Below are 20,034 nucleotides of genomic sequence, written 5' to 3' on the forward strand. Positions count from 1 at the left end.
TGCAAACACCAGTGTCACTACAAATGCAGAAGTACTACTTAGTGTTACAGAGAGGAATGGCTGCAAAAGAAAACACTTTTTAGCGGTAATAGGTAAGCTTTATAATTTTTCATTCAATAACAAAAACAGGAAATGTCGTATTACATTCCTTATCCTCATTCAAATCCTCTGCTAAAATATTCAGTAAATAAATCAAAGCCTGACACAAATTTGTATTAAACTGCATTGGTGACAGTCAAAATATGCCCACCTGTCTCCATCCACTACATTGGCACTTGTAAAATATAAGGGTGATTCACTTCTTGGAAACATTGGGCTAGATCTTCAGCTGGTGTTACTTGTCATAACGCCAATGAAGTCAGTAGTGCTATGATATTATGAAGTTCCCTGTTTAGTGTGTCTCACTGATACTCTGGTATCAAGTGTGCTTAATTTATAAGTACAAAAATAGCTGTTCTAACTGAACTTCATAAACTTAATTTGGGGATTGTAAATCAAACTAGTTAATTGAGTCATACTTTCCAAGCCTAGAATCATAGAAATGTAGGACTGGAAGGGACCTCAATAGGTCACCTAGTCCAGTCCCTTGCACTGAGGCAGGACTAAGAAGGGACCATTGTGATCATCTAGTCTGACCTCATGTGTAACACAGGCCGTAGAACTTCCCCAGAATAATTTGTGGAGCAGAGCTTTTAGAACACATCCAATCTTGATTTAAAAATTGTCAGTGATGGAGAATCTGCCACGACCCTTGGTAAATTCCAATGATTAATTACTCTCACCATTAACATTTTATGCCTTATTTCCAGGCTGAATTTGTCTAGCTTCAACTTCCAGCCACTGGACCGTGTTCCACCTTTCTCTGCTAGACTGAAGAGCACATTATTAAATATTTGTTTCCTATGTAGGTACTTATCGACTGTAATCAAGTCACCCCTTAATCTTTTCTAAATAGATTGAGCTTCTGGGTCTATCACTATAAGGCATGTTTTTTAATCCTGTAATCATTCTTGTGGCTCTTTCCTCTTTACCAACATCCTTCTTCAACTGTGGGCAGCAGAGGTGGACACACTATTCCAGCAGCGGTCCCACCAGTGCCCAATACAGAGGTAAAATAACATCTCTATCCCTACTTGAGATTCCCCCGTTCATGCAACCAAGGATTGCATCAGACCTTTTTGGTCACAGTGCTGCACTGGGAGCTCATGTTCAGCTGATTAGCCACTACAGCACCCACATCTTTTTCAGAGTCACCATTTCCTAGGATAGAGGCCCCCATCATATAAATATGGCCTGAGTTCTTTGTTCCGAGATGTATACATTTACATTTAGCCCTTTTAAAAGGCACATTGTTTGCTTGTGCCCAGCTTACCAAAAGATCTGGATCCCTCTGTATGAGTGACCTGTCCTCCTTATTATATGCCACTCTCCCAAATTGCATGTCATCTGCAAACTTTTATCAGTGAGGATTGTATGTTTTCTTCCAGGCCATTAATCAAAAACAATAGCATAGGGCCAAGAACCAATCCCTGCGGAACCCCACAGAGGCTTCTTTCCTTCTTATTCATCATCAATAATAAAGACGCTGCCAAGGTAAATTATACCCCAAGTAACCTCTGTGAAACCCCACCGTCTTCACATTCTGCCCTCAGTGACGCTTCACTTGGTTTACCTAGGTGTGACTAATTGGCACTAACCAGAAATTAGTGAACAATTCTATTGATGATACGCAGAAAGGAGTCAAATCCACCTCATTCACTTCTAGCTATAATTCTTATCCTACAAACACAAGCATATGTGTAACTTTACTCATGTGGCTAGCTCCATTGACCCCCGTGAGGCCACATGTATGCATTAAGTTAAGCATGTTTGCAAGCATTTGAAGTACCAGGGCTTATGTTAGTCCCGCAGAGCTAGCAGAAGTAAAAAGCACTTATTTTTGTCACTTATGTAGGAAGATAAGACTCTGAATAGACTTAGGGATCAGATCTGAAGAGCAGGAATGTTATGTTACATAGTCACTTGTGAGAAGAGAACCCCCATTTTTCAACTACTTTCCCTGCCTAGGAGCCCAAGTTGATAATAAGAACTGGAGATGTTTTTATTTATTGACCTTCCTGATAGATTTGCTTTTTCCCAAATATACTAAATTTTTAAAGTAAAAACTGATAAATGGAAGAGCGAGAGAAAGGATCATTACAATATTCCTGGGCTATTTTAGTAACACAAACTACAGGGAAATGATGTAGTTTGTATTCAATGCTTACGCAGAAACTACCTTATTGACTTCAGTAAGAGTTTTGACTTAGCAAAAACGAAGTAAGTGCTTTAGCAGTTGGCCATAGAAGCACAGGATGCTATGCTACTCGCACCTACAAACTGCTGAGCGCCTTATAAAATCAGCGACTGTGTACAGGTGTTAAGTTCAGAAGCTCATTTTAGGAGCTATTTAGCTACCCACAATGAGAATTTAAAGACATGGTCAATGTCTTACTATGTATTGTATAGGCCTCTATTGTATTATTTTACAGGATTCAAAGATGGTAGGCTGCCCCATGCGTTGTTTTGCCCTTCCCCTTTCTCCCCCTACTACTCCTCCCATTGTATCCTGCCCACTCCACTGCCCTTTCCAATACCCTTGTCTCTCCCCTTCCTGCCACTACTATTCTATGGAAAGCTCATTGTTAGGTGGTAGCATTGTCAGAGTTCCCATCTTCTTCACCTGCTGCTGCTCTGAACAGCTCGTGGTTGGCTAGACCTCTTCAGTGTCCTGCATCATCCCACTTCTCAGCACTTTTCCTGGCCCCATCTCAACCGGCTACTTGTCGGCACTGATGTTTTTCTTTCTTAATATCGCCCAGCATATACTACCACCAAGGCAGGTCCATGGGGGCTAGTGATGGTGGAAGGGTTAGTATATCCTGACCACTGGCATTTTACCAGGGTCAGGTAACGGGGAGTTAAAAATGCAGTAGCTGGACTATTCCATGCTGCTTCTATTGCTGCCAGCATTGGAGCTGCACTGTTGGTATTACCGTGCTGTGAGAGAAAGCAAAATGCTAAGGAAGACACAGCCACTTACTGCCGTCAAGTGCATGCAGCTACATTAGGAAAACTTGTATGCCTTTCTCTGCAACTGTCCCGGAAAAGGCTTAGAGGTTTTCCTGTTGTGGCCACCTCATACCAATGGTGTAGACGCCCTTCTGATTTGCTTCAATATTTATGGGTCAAATTAACACCACTGCAACCTGCACTGGTGCAAGCTGCAACAGCGCAGTGCGTACCTACGAAGCATTCTGTTTTGAGTGCAAAGAGTGCACCATGTCCATGGCATAGCTGTTACTGCAAGGATTACAGGTTTGTAGGTTGTTGCACCTGACCTACAATGGCCAGCACAGCTCCCTGAAGCAGATGCATAATATCTAGAATACGTAAGTGTACATTTGCAGCACTTTTGGTTGGTTCCATTGCCCACTTTGAATGGATCTGCTCTTCACAAAGAACTGCATGTCTGTCCTAAGGGACTGAGATGACACCCTCACACTTGCAAATGCGATGGTGGAAACTTAGTAGCAACCCCTGAATTTGCTGCCATACAGACGATGGCATGAAGTCTCAGGCAATATTATGCTGAGCACCATCAGAATTGAGTGTCTGTTCTCAAGGAGGGAAGTAAGGAGCTTAATTATGTTCATTCATTTATTCTATAATTATTCTAATTATGCTTGTATTTTCTTCTTTTGCTTTGTAGCTAGACTAACAGCTTCCATCTCTTGTGTTTTTCTCTAGGATCCAGAAACGGGAGTGGTCTAGGCCCAAGTTCCTCTAGGCCCTCCCCGTCCATGTAGCCAGCCAAATTTCCCTTCCCCCCTTCCCATATGTCCTGCAGTGGGGGCCTAATGGGGCTGTATCATTGCTCTGGGATATACCATGGGTGGGTGCTGACCAGAGGGTGCTAGAGCATTATGGTAAGATATATTGATTCACTTGGGGAAGACACAGTGTAGTGTTCCTGTCCAGCCCCTAACTAATGTCCCTTTTGCTATGGTCCCTTTTTCAGATGCTCTGAGGCTGTGCATGGCCTCTGAATCCACCCCACAATGACATAAGTGCCCTGGTAGAAGGTTTATGATGTGATTGCTGTGCTGGCTAACAAGGGAGTTTTGTCTTTTGGGTGGAGTTTTTATATAGGTTTTAGAAGTATTCAATACAGCTTATATAAATTTTATTTTACAGTAAACTTGTGGGCCTCTGATGCTGCTTTTGTAGTTGGGGTTTTAGGGTAAGGGGCTGGGTAGCGCTGAGACCAGATAAATATTGCCTTGAGTGCTCTTGGGCCTGCATGCAGCTGGTAAGGGGGTATCTTGACAAGTGACAGAGCCATGCTCTGGGCAGTCAGAGCTGTCACTGAAGGGTAGGGCCGGAGCATTGTGGAATTGCACTAAGGGACCAATTGCACCATTGCAGCCACTATGCCAGCCCTTGCGGTCTGCACGGGCACTACAGGGGAGCAGGGAGACACAGAGCTTATCGATGGTCAGAGGAAGAGCTGTACCTGTGATGCTGCGAATACTAGTTCCCATTGGAAGCATTTGTGTGGCTGCCAGGTGCGTGACATGCCTGCTAGACGGTTGTAATGGTAGTGGGAACATCAACATTCTCGAGTGCAAGCAATTCCCTTTTGAGCTACCTCCAACCTGTCCATGTATTACATGCGGAGGGAACAGAGCACAAGTCAGAAGGAGAGGAGAAGACCTGACAGCATAGAGATAGTATGAGCAGCATTTCCACACCATTGGCAAGGAGGGACTGATAGGGACGAGCAAGCTCAGGGAAGAAACGTGGGACAGAGAAGGAATGGACGATTGAGAAAGAAAGGAGGAGAGAGGGAGACAGGAGGGAAGGGAAGGAGATGAAAAACAATGGGGGGGGGTATGAATGATCCTTGTTCAGGGAGAATTTCCCACACTGTGGCCTTTGGAGGATGAAAAATGTGGTGTTGGGTGATATTATGATGACATTTTCAGGGAGACTATGACCTCAGAGACACATCATCTTTTCCTTCTCCTCCTCCTCCTCCTATATGTGCTAGACTGCAAAGGTAAGTCAGCCAACCACCTTTCCTGCATCCATATTATTATTTGTAGTAGTGATTACCTTGTAGTGCCCACAAGTACAGGAGGGGTTTCAGAGAAAGCTCAAGGAAGAAGGTCCTGTGGCCCAAAGAGTTTACAGTTGAGGTGATGGCCATGGCAGGTAAGTGAGGAAGGAGCACATCCTGGAGAAGGGAGAGGAATGACGTGGGTAAGGAAAGCTGTTTACAGGGCTCTTTCATTTGGATACTGCATTCTTAATGGCTACACAAAGGTAACATCTGAACAATGTACTTTTCATTACACATCAGATTTTTGATGCTCAGTTTAATTACTGGCAGGTTCACAAATTACAAACCATGTGATTGAAATGTCACCTCACTAGACTGCATTATAGCCAAACTGTAGCAGCAGCAGATACAGACTAACTATATGCTATACCCACATTGGCCAGCTCAGAGTGCAATAGCAGTATAGCAGTAAACCAATGCCCAGAACTAAAATGTTCCTGAGATCGTGGTACATTGTGCAATATTAGCCTGTGGCCCACAATCCTATGGCCTGATAGCCTGCAGCACTTACATGTGTAAGTAGCTTTGCTCACATGAGTAGTCCTACAGAAGCCAAGTAGCCTACATTTTATAGTAGTAACATTTTAACCAAGATTTAATGCATGGGCTCTCAGATGCAAACTGCTTAGCAAATATTATATTGTTGGTGCCCTTTTACTGCTCTTTAATAAGGTGACCTGACATTTTTTTCCTCACCATTTTAAGGTGTGGTTTTTCTCTGCTTTATTTTTATGTTTAAACACATCAGCAGTACCTGTCTTGGCTTCTCTTTTCTTGCTGGAGCACTGGAGTTGCACAGGGATATCGCAATAGTCTGGAACCTTAAGTCTTCTCATTCCTCTCCCACTCAATGTAGGGCTCAGAAAGCGGTAACTCAGTTTCAGTATATTGTGATATCACTATTTTCCTGCAGTTCTTCTGCCCTCCAGCAGAAATAGGGAAGTCAAGACCTTATAGCTCTCTCCTGGAAAAAACAAGCAGGGGGAAAATGAGTCAGTCAATCTCCATACATCAATCATAAAGACAGTATAACACCTACCAGTGCCATGTGGACACTCTTATTCTGGTATAAGAGTGTCCACACGAGGATTTATACCAGTGTAACTATCCTTGTTTAATTCTAGCAGTGTAACTAGTACAATTTTCCTGTGTAGACAAACCCTAAGAGTGCCCACCAGTGGGAAAGCACTGATTTAAGTAAATTAATTTGAAAACTGATTTTAGTTAAACCAGACAACTTTTGTGCAGAACCAAGACTGTAAAAACTCTACCCCTATTTAGTCTGGAGATGCCCCTACTTACATCAGGCCTTTTTGATGCCACCACTTTTTTGATCCTTCAGTTCAAAATTTAAAATATGCAGAATGCAACAAAACCATGGAGAGAGCACCATAATCACAGAAGCTGCAACCTTTTTTCATGTGTGTGTAATGCTGACCCTCACATGGGTGTTGGCAGTGGGGATCAAACCTGGGAACTCTGGAGCTAAATGCATGAGCTAAAAGACACCTCTCTGTTAGCCAAGGCTAGTAATTCTCAACCAATTAACCATTGTGAGTCACATATGCAGCTATGTGCGCCGCATCCACACAATATATATATATATACACACATATACACACTACCTGTATGCCCTGAGGATGGCACATGGACCGAGCTGTGTGCTGATTGGGCTGTGGGCGGAGAACCACTGGCCAAGCCTGTAGCAGGCTCGTGAATCTCTAAGGGGCCTAGCCACCACCAGAGGGGGACAGAGTACCACTTCCAGCAACAGGGGTTACATGTGCAATTATTTCCTCTGCATTGTTAAGGCTGTGCAGCATTTTAAGAGAATCTTGCTATACATATTTCAGCAAGACACCACCTCCCTCATACAAATAGCTCCTGGAGCCTGAGAGCAATAGCTACCTGTCTGGGCAGGGAGAACACACACTATGATATTACAAAGGTTTTAATAAGGGTTTGCTAATATTGTAGCAGATGCTACTGATCACAGAAGGGGGGAGTCCATGTATAACTTTTTAAATGATTTTTCCTGTCTCAAACTAATCAGAGGTATTAAGTTCAATAAGGCATCTTAAATATATTGCAGCCTTTTTACCATAGCAAAAATATTTTAACTCTCCTGTGACTAAGAACAAAAATCAATGGAAAGAATTTTGTTTGACCAACCCCCTGCCATCAGAAAATATCCCCGTCTTTCAGACGCCAAGTAGGATAATTACCAACTTGGCAATAGGGAACTACAGGCCACAGTGCTAATTGCCAGGTAGACACCTTGGGCCTGCAGCCGCTTGGGTCTACCACATTTAAAGGGCCAGCCCCCAGAAAGGCACTTTAGGGAAGAGTTCCTACAGCAGGGCAGCCCTGCATTTGGGAGTAAGAAATGGTTGACAAAGACATGGCCTTGCTGGTGGGTGTCTCCCCACTGTATTACAAGAGTATATTGGAAAATTACATTGGTGACTAAAAGTTACAGTGAAAATTATTTTGCAGTCTTACCTATAACAAATGCTATTTTCTCTCATCTTTATACATATGTACTCATACATACAAACACAGCATGTATGCGTATTTGCTAGATAGCATGCTGTATACTGTAGTTAGCTGTGCCACACACAAACACTTCTAGGGTCTTATACTGTACCTATCATTGTAGTATCTGAGGACCTGTGTACACACACTAGTTAATCTATTTATCTAGAGCCAGGTAATGCTACACAAGGAGTTGTGATTTTTATACAAATCATATCACATTACAGTAATGTAAGCAAAGGAGAGAGAGTTTAAGTGCTTCATAACACCATCTGCATGATTTCTTAGCCATTACATATTATAAGCAGAGCTGGTAGTGCCACCTATCGATAAAGTTGTCTGACACTTTCCCTTATAATACCATCTTTTTCACTTACAGTGTAGCTGTTTGAGTGGATTTTTTCCACGCTTCAGACTGATTTATTTTAATTTAATTTATTTGTTTTTAATTTGTTTCCAAGAATAAGATTAGGAAAAACACATAGTTTTGCCCATGTTAAAACACATTCTTATAACTGAGACACTCCTGTGCCCCCATGCTCAAGAGCAGGGATTAGGAATTTGGCGAGGGATTCACCCTGGTGTCAGATATGTGCCTTATGCCATCCCTAGGCAAATCTTTCCAAGTATGTCAAGTTATAAGCTCCTGGAAAATCTCAGTTCACACATGCTCCCATAGAGACTTTATTAGTGGTTGATAGCTGAATTCCCTGACAATTCCATCTGCACTGAGCATGCTACATGCCGGAGCTGCAGTGGTTGAACAAGACTTTCTCTGCACTTGCTGCTCCAGTAGTGTCAGGCCTAAGATCTGAGAACAGGGAAACTCTCTCTCCTCTGATTTCAACGTTCCCCCTGCTGGTTCAGTCAGCGTGGAGGATGAGGACTGAAATGAAGAGGGGACAAGAGCTGGACCTGGGGCTGAGATGGGGTGGAAAGAGTAGACTAAAACAAGGAATTGGTGGTGGTGGGGATGATACTGGGACCAGCTGGGCAAGGAGACTGACTGGGAGCTAGGAATGGGAGGAGACTGAAATCATATGAGGAGCCAGGGGTAGGGGGAAATTGGGACTGGCTGGGCAAGGGGACATAGAGCCAGTGTGGGGGAAGACTGAGATTGCACAAAAAGCCAGGTGGGGATTAGAACAAGTTGCTTAGATGGGAAACTGGGAGATAGGGTTGGGGAAAGATTGGGACTTGGATGGGGGGGCCTGGGGGTAGGGCCGGCTTTTTTGCCGCCCCAAACTCCGAAAGCGCAACTGCCCAAGCAAAAATAAAAAAAAAAAGGGGGGGGTGGCCGGAATGCTGCCCCTGGAATTGTGCTTGCTTTGCTGGTGCCTAGAGCTGGTCCTGTCTGGGGGATTGGAGAGTGTGACAAGGAGCACGGGGAGTAGAGACTCCGACAAGGAATTGAGAGACAGGGAGAGAAAGGACCAGCAAAAGGGGTTAGGTTTGGGAGGCACAGGGATGGAAGGGTCAATGCTCACTAGAGAATACTCCCCTGAAGAAACTGAAATGGAAGCCAAGAAAACCTGCTATTAGTATCAGTTGTTCCCTTAGCTCAAGTGACAGAGGTCTGTGCTGTGGATCTAAAGGTTACAACCCTGCTTATGAGCCATGAAGGGGTCAATATGAAGCCACAGCATGGCAATGTTGTTTTTTCTGTTTGCTTTTTTAAAGAGCTAGGAAATTACACATAAAAAATGACATTAAAGAACATAAGGTTGCAAAGTCAAACACTCAAAAGTTAGGAAAAGGCCAGAATTAAGGTCACCTGTGCAATGTTAATTCAGTCCCTTTGTGCATATACATGATGAGAGTCTTAATTACGTAAATACATACTGTTTTTCCACTTGAGACCTTAAGGCTGAGTTTTTACAGCTAAAATTGTCAATGGGAGCTGCACTTTGAACATATAAAGTGCTATTTACATATGTTTCTTTGACGGTAGGAGTCTCAAATTGGGCATCCAACATTACCTTAATTTCTCTGCACTTCTCTTCCACATCTATAAAATGGGGATAGTGCCCTATTACTAGGGTGTTGTGAAAATGAGACCCACACAAAAGCCCATGAAGAAATTAATAATTCTATATTCAAAGAAGTGTTTTAATAGTGTGCTGTAAATAAGGAGTGGCACCATATACATTGGACAAGGACAAGAACAAAAAAAAAAAAAAAAAAAAAGAAGCTGCTTATGCAGTGTGAGCGCTGTTCAGTCTATGCCCCGAATTCTGGCATTTCCTAACTTTTGAGTGCTTGGCTTTGCAACCCAAATTTGTAATTTTATATACCATTTGCATTCATCTTAAATCTTCCAGCTCCTCGGACATATACATGAATATAAAGTAATTCTAATAATTTTGAGATTAAAAGAGGGCATGTATGAAGGCTAGATTATTGTAATTGTATTGGATATTAAAAGGGGATTTTAACAACATTCAACTCCTTTTGCAGAATGACATGGGAACCAAATTTACAAAGTACCTTAAAAACAGCTGACTTTGAACGCTACAGACATGAGGAAGATCAGGCTGAGAAGGTCGGTTTTGTGCCCAGGAAAGTAAATTCTGGGGATATTCCAGTTCTTTGTTCAATATGTCAACAAACAATATACCCACATCAACTTTTTTATCATAAAAAAGAGCACAAAGCCCTAGCTCTACTGGGTTATCATCGTCCATGGCTTGAAACAGACACCAACAAACTTTTACTTCAGAGACAGCAATTAATTTCAAGACTGATCAAGTTTTCTAAATACACTGAAAGAGACAAACAGAAGATTGATTGTTCACTAGAGCTACTTAAGAATAAATCAAAGGGCACCCCATATTTTAATGTTGATAATATTCTTGACAGTTCTGGATACCTCAAGAAAGTAAGCAATTCTCTAATAAAAGCATTAGCAATTTGCCAAGACAAAAATTCAACATGGCGAGCAGATATGGAAGACACATTCATTGTGCTAGATAATTATGGAAATAGGTCAGATACGTGTTTTTTGGGCTTATTTGATGGATATCATGGTGTGTTTGCTGCTGAGACAGTTTCAGCAGAGTTTCCACTTTTATTTCTTGACCAGCTGTCTCAGACTGATTCCTCTTACAAAGCCAGTGGAAAAGAGGAACAGATCCTAGATTCTTTTGTCACAGTAATCAAGGGAAATTACAGGGATCAGGAAAAAGTTTTTTCTGGTAAAACAGATAGTGATAAGACAACCAAGCCAAACATTTATGAATGGATTCACAAAGCATATGCTAAGTCCTTTTGGAGAATGGACAGACTTTTACGACTTGGAAGGAATGAGGTTTCCAAAGTTCGCTGGAGTAGCTGCACAGCTGTTACCTGTTTAGTGGAAAGGATCAGTAATGAAAAGGAAAAGAGCATCAAGGAACAAGAGGCGACAATGCTGCTTGAAAACAACAGCAATAATTCAGCAAAGCCATCCGAAAGCAGTACCGGGATACTGCATATTGCTAACATTGGTATGTAAGTTATTGACTTATGGAATTGTTGTTTGTTGTTTTTTGGGCTGGGGGTTGGGCATTTTTTTTTGGGTGCTTTCCTCCCATCCCCAATTACAATGGGAAAAAAAAAAATCTAAGGCAAGTTTAGTGGTAAGAGGTTTTATTTGACATTCTGGAGGGTACATGATGAAACCCTGTGCAATGGATGCTAATGTCAGACAATAAGTATCAAGCTTATTCTATAAGACAGTTCATCCATATATCTGATAGTATGTTTGGCTTACAGCTGTAAATTAAGTGAACATTTAGGGTCACTGGTATAATTACAAGACTTTGAGGGATGCAGGAAAAGTGACCGGCATAAAAAAGTGGAACAAACAGTTGAGAGGAAAACTGAAGGTTTAGTGTGGGACATGCTGTCATTTTAAGGCACAAAATCAGAAGTCTTCCCTTTCCCCAGGCCTTATTCATTTTAACTTTGGTGAAAACTTAAGCCAAACGTGGGTCAAACTTAAGTAGAGACACATATGCAATGTCTACACTAGGGAATTTTACCCCGCTCCCACCACAACAAAACACTGGCATTAGTAGCAGCTCAGGTGCTTGGGTTTAGACAAGGGTCTGGCTGCTTCTGCTGTTTATAGTACTGGGTCAATGAAGCCAACCAAGAGTAATTGCCTCCTCTTTTATTCTGTTGTTACATGGGGAGGAGAGCTAGTGCTACCAATCTCTTGAAATGTAATGTTCAGGGGTAATTTACGCAGATTCTTTTCCCCTTTGCGAGTGTTTTAGGTGGAAGCTCTGCTCAGATCTGATTCTGTTTTCAATAGAATCTTGCTTTTACCTGGCTAGAGCTGCAATAGCCACAAGTACGTCAACTGACAATTACAATAGGGAATATTACCAATAAATCTCACCACTGCTATCCACAGTTCAGATGCACAGTGGTAGCCTTAGTCTAGACAAGGTGCTGTTAGCTTTCACTAGTTATATCTCTGTTCATTAAATCTCCCTGGGGAATTTTTGGGGTAAAATTCACTAGTGTATACAAGGTCCTTGTGGGATTTGAAGCAAAGTATTCAACTGCTTTGCAGATGTGTCACAGGTCTCAAAACAGAACAAAAGCAGGATCATTCCCAGTCTAAACCAGATTCTACAGTGAGAAGACAGACCCAGGATAAATAGAAACAAAAGGGTATCTTTTGGCATGGAAATCATCTCTGATCATTAAATTTTGAGACTTTGTAGCACTAGTGCTTTAAAATTAAGAACATTTAAAGACATCACTCTCCATTGCACCAAACAAGTATTGACAATGGCCGGTTAGACCAGCTTGTACAATTACTAGGAACATTTTATGTGCTCCTATCCCACTAGTACTTGGAAACCAGCTATGAGATTAAGAATTGCACTTAATCTGGGAGAAATGGGAACTCCATTCAGCCCGATTTGTTTGGGTCATTGGTTACTGTTAGCCAGGAAAATGTTGGAACCCATCTGTCACTTTATGTAGTAGGGGAAAGCATGTATAGTTCAATGGGATGGTAACATGGTCCAAATGCAGCAAGTTTGGGATGATTCCTCAGCCCCCTCATATCTAAAATGCTCTGCCCTATGTCCCACTCCCAACCCAAGCTTCACCTTAGGCTCTATTAACCACACGGTCCAGGTCAAACATAGGTAATGAAACAGGGCTTGGACTCATTTTGAGGTATTGTGGCCCAATCCTTTCAAAAGAATTAGAAAAAAAAAGACCACAATCCATCATTTGATATTTTAGTCAATTAAATTGAATAAAAATGAAGTCTAACTACCCAATGAACCATTTGTTTTAAATGCATTAGATTCATACACCATTAAAATGAAGCTTGATTCCCCTCTCCCCCATGCCAAGGGAGAGCTGGTACATGATCTTACAAGTGTTGAGTATTAGGTTCAATTTTAGAGTAGCAGACAAGAAAATTTGGTAACTTTCAATTTAGCCTTAAGAGACAAGACAGTTGTGTCACAAAACCACCATGTAATAATTCTCAGAAGCAACCCTTTTCTGCAATAAAGAGATATTGTGGGTCTGGACTGTGAGATTAGCAAAAATCACGCTAGAACTCACTAAATTTTAATATAATGTAGCATCTCTGCATTATATAATGATCTGCCACCAGAAGCTTATTATACTCATGTCCCCAAAAGTAAGGGGCAGTCTAATATAATCAGCAAGAACTCCACTGGTTACAGGAAAGGTTCCATTAGCATAAAACCTACCCATGCAAACCACTGGGTAGAGAATAGGGGAGGAAATATCCAATTAAGGGAACCTCATGTAACATATCATATCTAGAAATCATAATTAACAAATCATGTGCTTCTAGTGTACCTGGGCAAACAGAACACCGAGCTCATACTGTCATCATTTACATATATTTGGTCCATGCATACATTTGCAGTCACCCAGTAATTGCTGAGGTCAGCACTCTAAGGCTTTATAGGAGTTTTTTAGAAATTGTGTATGCACTGTTTCTTGATATATGAAAGGGGAACTGGAGTTTCTGGAGCATATGGTGAGCAACTGAAATGGGATGCCTGCAGATTTGTGGAGTAGGGAGGGAGAATATTGGAGATGTCAGGGTACCATCTAAACCTTTTCCATTTCCCCTACATTAATCACCCACCCAGCTCTTGGGGACATCTGTAGACTCCATGACCTAATTCTTGGTTTGGCAAACTTCCTTTGGTTCATCAGAGTGGGACTCAACTGCCTTCACTGGACTTGCATAAGGGTAACTGATTTGAATTTAGCAAACAATTTTGTTGATACAAAGAATAGAATCCAGCTCACTACTGGCTCTACAATCCTAACAAGAAAAAAAGTTATGTCCCATAAGCAAGAACATAGGTCTCCAAATCCACAAACGGACCACTGTTGTATAAGATGCCTTTTTACACTTTTCAGAGTAGAATTGTCTCAGACACTGCCAGAGGACACACAAGACACCAAGAATATGGTTTAACTGGGCTGCAGTTTTATAAATTTAATACATCTGGAAAACTATCTGGAAATAACTCTGACAATGCAAGTTCACCTTCTTTCCATAATTTGTACCATCTGGGAAAGAGCTACTCCAAAACCTTCAACCTGATCCTAGCATTGTTGCTGGAACCCTTCTCTCCCCCCTTACGGGTGGGTTGAGGATGACCGTAGGACATTAGGAGCTCCAAACAATTTATCCATTCCCTTCTTTAGGGGGATGTGCTCCCCTAATCCTGCTTCCAATTCTGGTCTATAATTGGAAGCAGGACCAAATACCTGCACTAGATACCCAACAAGTTGTAACTAGATAAACACCTCCCAGCCTCACCTATCCTAACTTCTGGGTCTTCCTAGGCTGCAGCAGGAAAGGTGACAAAACTTAGCCTGCCGGGGCCAATCTAGCAGCAGGGGAAAAATTCCTTCCGAGGGCCAGAAACCTGATCTTACTCTATCTCAAAATAAGAGGGAAGGAACCATTGCTGCCAGATGCAGTATGCCATTCCAGGCAGGGGAAAGAACTGAAGACCCACTGCCCTCTGGCTGTGCCACACAGTCAGTGATCTTCCACTACATTCTTCAATTCAGGAAATCCATTATGGAGTCCCTCTTCCTTAAACCCACTAAGAGGTGAGATGCCATTCTTAGAAGGACCCAAGCATTTTCTTTCCCCTGCTGGATCAAAGGTTCTCCACCTCAGGCTGCAGAGGGGCACAGTACTTTTAATCCTCAGAATAAATTAGTGCTATTGTCAAATTAGTTGATATAGCGTGGAATTAGTCAATTTAATGGCCTTTCATATGAGGTTACAACAGCTCTTCATGCAACTTCAGAGAAAATTTAAGATACCTTATTCCTGAGAACAACAACAACAACAAGCTGGCATGTCCTAATTTGCACTTTAACATGCGCACCTTGTATTGAGACTTAAGCATTTTCCATTTCAAAGATCATACCACCACAAGTCTTCTGGATCTTGCAAAAGCATGTACTTTTTAAATAAGCAATTAACTGTAATTGAGGAGCTACTCTGTGTACAGCATGGTGACAGGAAAATTAAGCAGAATATTTTAATGTAAGTGGCAATACATAATATGCATAATCAGTTATAGCTATCCCATTGATTAGATTACAACCATCACTGCAGTATTTGATCATGGTATAAATTACAAATGAACACCAAGTCACAAAAATTTAATTTAAGTTTCTCTTCTTTACAAGAGACATAAGTACTAAAAAAAACTACAGACTACACTGTGAAAGACTAACAAGCACATTCTGACTGGAACCAGGAGAAATGCTAAGCTGTTTATTTTCTTTGCTGTACCTTAAAATTTCTTTCTGGAACTATACAAGACTTTTAAAATGTATACATTTTAAATAGCTATTTAAGAAAGGTATTTAAGCCTTTAGGCCAACACTGTCTGCAAGCACTGAACTATGTTTCAAATTCATTATCAGCTGCTGGAATTTACACAAAATTACATTCTTAGCCTGATATTTTGAATTTCAATTACAACCCATCAAAAGTTTAGAAATACAATGCTACAGTGACATTTTAGAAAGTACAAATACTCCTTCAATCAGCAAAGATTTGTGAGACCAGTGACAAGCAGAACAGCATAAGGATGGATGTCAGCATGCAAATGTGTCCCTTTCACTTAGCTTTTGACAATACAAGATTTCACCTGTCAAAATGGCTCATTACTGTGAATAGTGTTTAGTAAAAAAAATTCAGTTGCACTATGAAATGCAAAATGTACTTATTTTATTTTAGGTAATACACATGCAGTCTTATGCAAAAATGGAAAAAGCTACTGCCTTACCAAAGAACACAGTACTTCAAATTCAAAGGAAAGAGACCGTATACTTCAGAATGGTGGAAACATCAGCACGAATGAACCAAAAGGACTAGTTGAAGGGCTCATCAGAGCTACTCGTGGCCTTGGACATCATGGAGATCCAAAGTTGAAAAAATATGTTATTCCTGTACCACATACCATATCTGTCCCTATAGACGATTCATGTCAATTCCTTATTTTAGCCTCTAATGGGCTTTGGGAAGTTCTGGATAAAAATGAAGTGGTTATATTAACTCTAAGGATGTTCACCTCTTATTTGGAAATGTATGCCCAGCGAGAAGAGATTTCTATGCACAAATATCAGTATTCAATAGTTCCCTATGAAGACTATTTATGTAGTTCAATGGGTATTAATGACTTAGAAGACAGAATCCAATTATGGTATTTTAATAAAGAAGCTTTCCTTCAGAATCAATGTGAAAGCAGTCTGAAAGAAAATAATAAAAAATCATGCTCATGTAGCAGAAGAGATTCTCAAAATGAAAACAAGATGCAGCCAGGCTTTAACAAAGAGAGTTCTGAAGAAGTGCAGCAGTTAGACAATCACATAAAACAAGCTGATACCAAAGCATGTCTGTCTAATAACCATGGAACACGTTCACAACACACAGAGATAATTCAGTCAGCCTCTGGCAGTCAAGAAGGTTCTAAAGAATTGAAACAGTTTGACGATGAAACAAAAGCATATCTGTCTAATAATCGTGGATCACATTCACAAATTGCCAGCAAAGGAGAAATAAATTTGGCAACATTCTATGACAGTGCAGCAAATTACATTAGTAAACAACTGGTAAAAACTGCATTAGCAGCAGGTTCTCGAGATAATATTACTATTTTGATTGCACTTCTAAATGGATGTGACAAGATACCTAATTATATTCAAAACGTGTAATGTGCTTACCAGAGTACCAGAGTGTGTACAATATAACCTAGATTGAGGCAAGTCAAGTTACATGCGTCTTAAAGTGTCATCCTCACCTTGTCAAAAGTCACACGTTTTTGTAACTGTGTGAAAGCATTAACTGCTAAAATGCAATAAAGGTTTCTTGTTGAATTCATGGTAAGAACAGACACTAATCACAATGCTTTCCTGTTTTATAACCACTTTATTCAAACCTGAGCACCTCAATATAAAACTAAACACTGGTGAACTGTCATTTTCCTTGCTAAGCCCAAATTACTGCAAATTTACAATCTGCACAAGTTTCTGCTAGCAGTTCAACATTTAAATAGATTAAATCGTCTTCTGACACACTTGGTAAATTTCATATAATGAAAATAAAGAATTAGTGCAATAGACTGGACAGATCAAAATAAAATGGACTTTGGAAAACAAGGTTGCAGAGTTCATTACTGACAGACAGCAGTACTTATGTTACAGGTACAGGAGCATCATTTATTACTGTTCTAGCCATAAAGGAAGAACTTAGAACCCCGTTAGATTAGGGGAAAAGAAAAGTTAGCTTTAAGTAACTGTACATTTTGTATACCTTTAAGCAACTCTTAAATATTACAGAAAGTATTAAACAAATGTAGACTACAATGCAGTACCCTATTTACAGTACATTAATATCCAAATTTAAAATCAGGTTGAATGTACATAATTATTAGTGCACTGACTATTTTTTTCCTTTGGGGAAAAACATAAGAAACTGTGTAATGGCCAGCAATGATCAAAAACAACAACAAAAAATCACAGACACCAAGTTTGTCTTTGTTTTACTTGGAGAGCTCTTATGGTTTGTGAAGAAAAATTCTGTAAAGTTGAATTCATTGGTTTGTGCCTTTATAAACTGATAAATATGGAGTTAAACTTGATTTTTAATCACTATTTTCTTTAAACCACTGGGCTAATTTACATACAGTGTAACAACTAAAATCCATTTTTCTGCAAGCATAGGATTCTTAAAAATGCTGCAAGTATTGTTTGCAGTTAAATTATGAAAATGTGGAATGCATATTTAAATGATAGATACTTGCAGAAACAACTGGTTGCATGAATACTGCAAATAAGCTTAAAGTATCGGTAGACCCTGTTTCTAGAAAAAAGAATTTTTTAAAGCACAAATTGAAATGTTTGAAGAGTCCCAATTCTATCAATTACAACAGTAACCAATACTTGGATATAGAGGACTAGCTGGTTAGGTCAATAAATGTAATTCTTCTATATCCCTAATGGCAGGTGATTTTTAAAACCTTTCAACTGAAGCAAGTTTATTCAGTTTCCACTTCCCCTCTATTGCTGAAATATTACAGCCAGTGATACATGCATGTTAAAAATTAAGATTAAAAACAAAATAATTCTGTATTAGAAACTCGACTATGTCATTAGTCTCTTCTGTTTTGGAAGCTGCATTGGACCAGATTAAACACTCCAATTCCATTGTTATTAACAGTTAGGAAGCAGAAGAATATTCAAGACAGTTTAAAGCAACTGAAGGTTTAGTTACTACAACACTGAGCCTTGGGTGGTTGTGTGGGTTCAGTAAGGTCTACTCCTCTTCCTCTGGCAGAGTTGGCTCCTGCATTCTGTGGTTCACTCTTTGGCAACTTTTTAGCTATAAGAGTAACAAGAAAAAGGAGCAAAAATTAGTGTCAAGATTGTACTAAGTTTTAAATATCTATTGAGTCCAAGAAAGCTATTTGAATATTTCCTTTTAAGATATTTAGCAACAAAATAGTAACTCCACAATCTGTCTGCTTTAGGCTTTCAGAGTATGTCATTCAGAAAATGTACAATTAAGACCAATTGTTATTACCATCTTAGAATCCACAGCTTCCTGAATAGCTGACACAAAAAACCCACACCCTTGGAAGGAGAGAAAAATATAGCCAGAATTGCCTAGCAACGGAAGTTAACAATTTAGGCACTAATCCTGCAACTTGTTCATGCAGGTGGGCTCCCAAGGAATGTCTTCAATATGGGTCCACCTATGAGGAACAAGTTATAAGATCACGGCCTTAGGTTACAGCAGCACTCAGCATGCTAGGTGTTTCTAAAACACACACTGCTCTGAAGAGCTAACAGTTGGAAAAAACAATAGAGAAAGTGGAAAGGAATACTACATACATGCAGAAAGTGGTCACAGAACTAGCACATGTCCCTTTCCTCCCCCTCCCCTTCATAAACTCCCTAATTGCTTCTCTATTTAGCTAGGATGTGTGTTTGTGTTGTACATATAAATGATCAGCTCTTGTCCTAGTTATTCATCGGTCCCTGTGCTGCACACTCCCTATAGCTCTGATTTAATTAACCGATTGTTCCCTTGCCTTCCTGCAGCCCACCAGCCCTTCTGTACCCCGAGACTAAAGCAGGCGAAAAATGCAGCCAGTCAGAACTTGATGACATTTCTTTATCCTGCTATGCATTAGCTCCTGTCACTTTTCTGCTAGAGTGGAGTCAGTTGTTGCTATGGAGGAGTGGAATGGGAAGGACATTCATAAGGCTACCCTGGCCCTTGCTGTGGGAAGCCCCTGCCTGACCCATACTGCCCAAAGTACTAAGTTTTCTCTGCATGTCCAGACTCTGAAGCAAGGGTACTACAGTTGGTTAGCAGAAAAGCAAGAGACTGAATTTCTCCTGAAGGATTCAAACATGCAGTATGAATGAGAAATATGGAAAAAAAAAAAAAAACAAACAAAAAAACTGGCCACACAGAACCAGCAGCACCTTAATTTGTGATAGCATGGTCCATATAAGCTTTCTAGGTTGCCCTTTTAGAGAACTTTTTTCCCAGCATTTCTGGAAACGTCCATTTAAATTTAGCAGTCAAGTAGCAACAGGTCTAAAAAAGTCATTTTGCAAATGCCTGCTACATGCCACATCTCCCTCTTCTGTCTGGCAAGTATTCTTAACGCCTGTTATTTTGATTTTCCATTTTCTCATTCTTGAAAGTGTATGAATTAAGCTCACAGAGACCCTACAGTGCCAGGTACTATGGAAAACTGTACACATTGTGTCAAATAAAGTTTAGGTACTTC

At 40.5% G+C, this 20,034-nt stretch overlaps 2 protein-coding genes across 5 annotated transcripts in view; one reads left to right on the forward strand and one right to left on the reverse strand.

Moving 5' to 3' along the window:
• PP2D1 (protein phosphatase 2C like domain containing 1) lies at window positions 1-17,864 on the forward strand. 4 transcript variants are annotated; one of them, XM_074945668.1, is made up of 5 exons: window positions 1-92; window positions 3,790-3,968; window positions 4,468-4,607; window positions 10,157-11,184; window positions 15,969-17,864. In XM_074945668.1, the coding sequence occupies exons 2-5, from the start codon at window positions 3,966-3,968 to the stop codon at window positions 16,943-16,945; spliced, it is 2,148 nt and encodes a 715-aa protein (XP_074801769.1). In that variant the 5' UTR covers window positions 1-92; window positions 3,790-3,965; the 3' UTR covers window positions 16,946-17,864. The 4 variants fall into 4 exon arrangements, with proteins under 4 accessions (XP_074801769.1, XP_074801771.1, XP_074801770.1 ...); XM_074945670.1 differs by lacking the exon at window positions 4,468-4,607 and having other exon boundaries at window positions 15,969-17,863; XM_074945669.1 differs by lacking the exon at window positions 3,790-3,968 and having other exon boundaries at window positions 4-92.
• RAB5A (RAB5A, member RAS oncogene family) overlaps window positions 16,961-20,034 on the reverse strand; it is a 25,003-nt gene continuing 21,929 nt past the window's right edge. Inside the window, exon 6 of the mRNA XM_074945673.1 lies at window positions 16,961-18,611. Within this exon, the coding sequence (XP_074801774.1) occupies window positions 18,496-18,611 (116 nt within the window). The 3' untranslated portion in view covers window positions 16,961-18,495. The remainder of the gene's footprint in view (window positions 18,612-20,034) is intronic.

The sequence above is a fragment of the Natator depressus genome, chromosome 2, assembly GCF_965152275.1.
Source record: "Natator depressus isolate rNatDep1 chromosome 2, rNatDep2.hap1, whole genome shotgun sequence".
Lineage (NCBI taxonomy): Eukaryota > Metazoa > Chordata > Testudines > Cheloniidae > Natator > Natator depressus.

Excerpts from the sequence above, each read along its gene's own strand:
- PP2D1 (XM_074945668.1), top strand. Across the intron at positions 4,608-10,156 it reads AGCATTTGTGTGGCTGCCAG|AATGACATGGGAACCAAATT; the intron begins GTGCGTGACATG and ends CTCCTTTTGCAG. Across the intron at positions 11,185-15,968 it reads ACTGCATATTGCTAACATTG|GTAATACACATGCAGTCTTA; the intron begins GTATGTAAGTTA and ends ATTTTATTTTAG.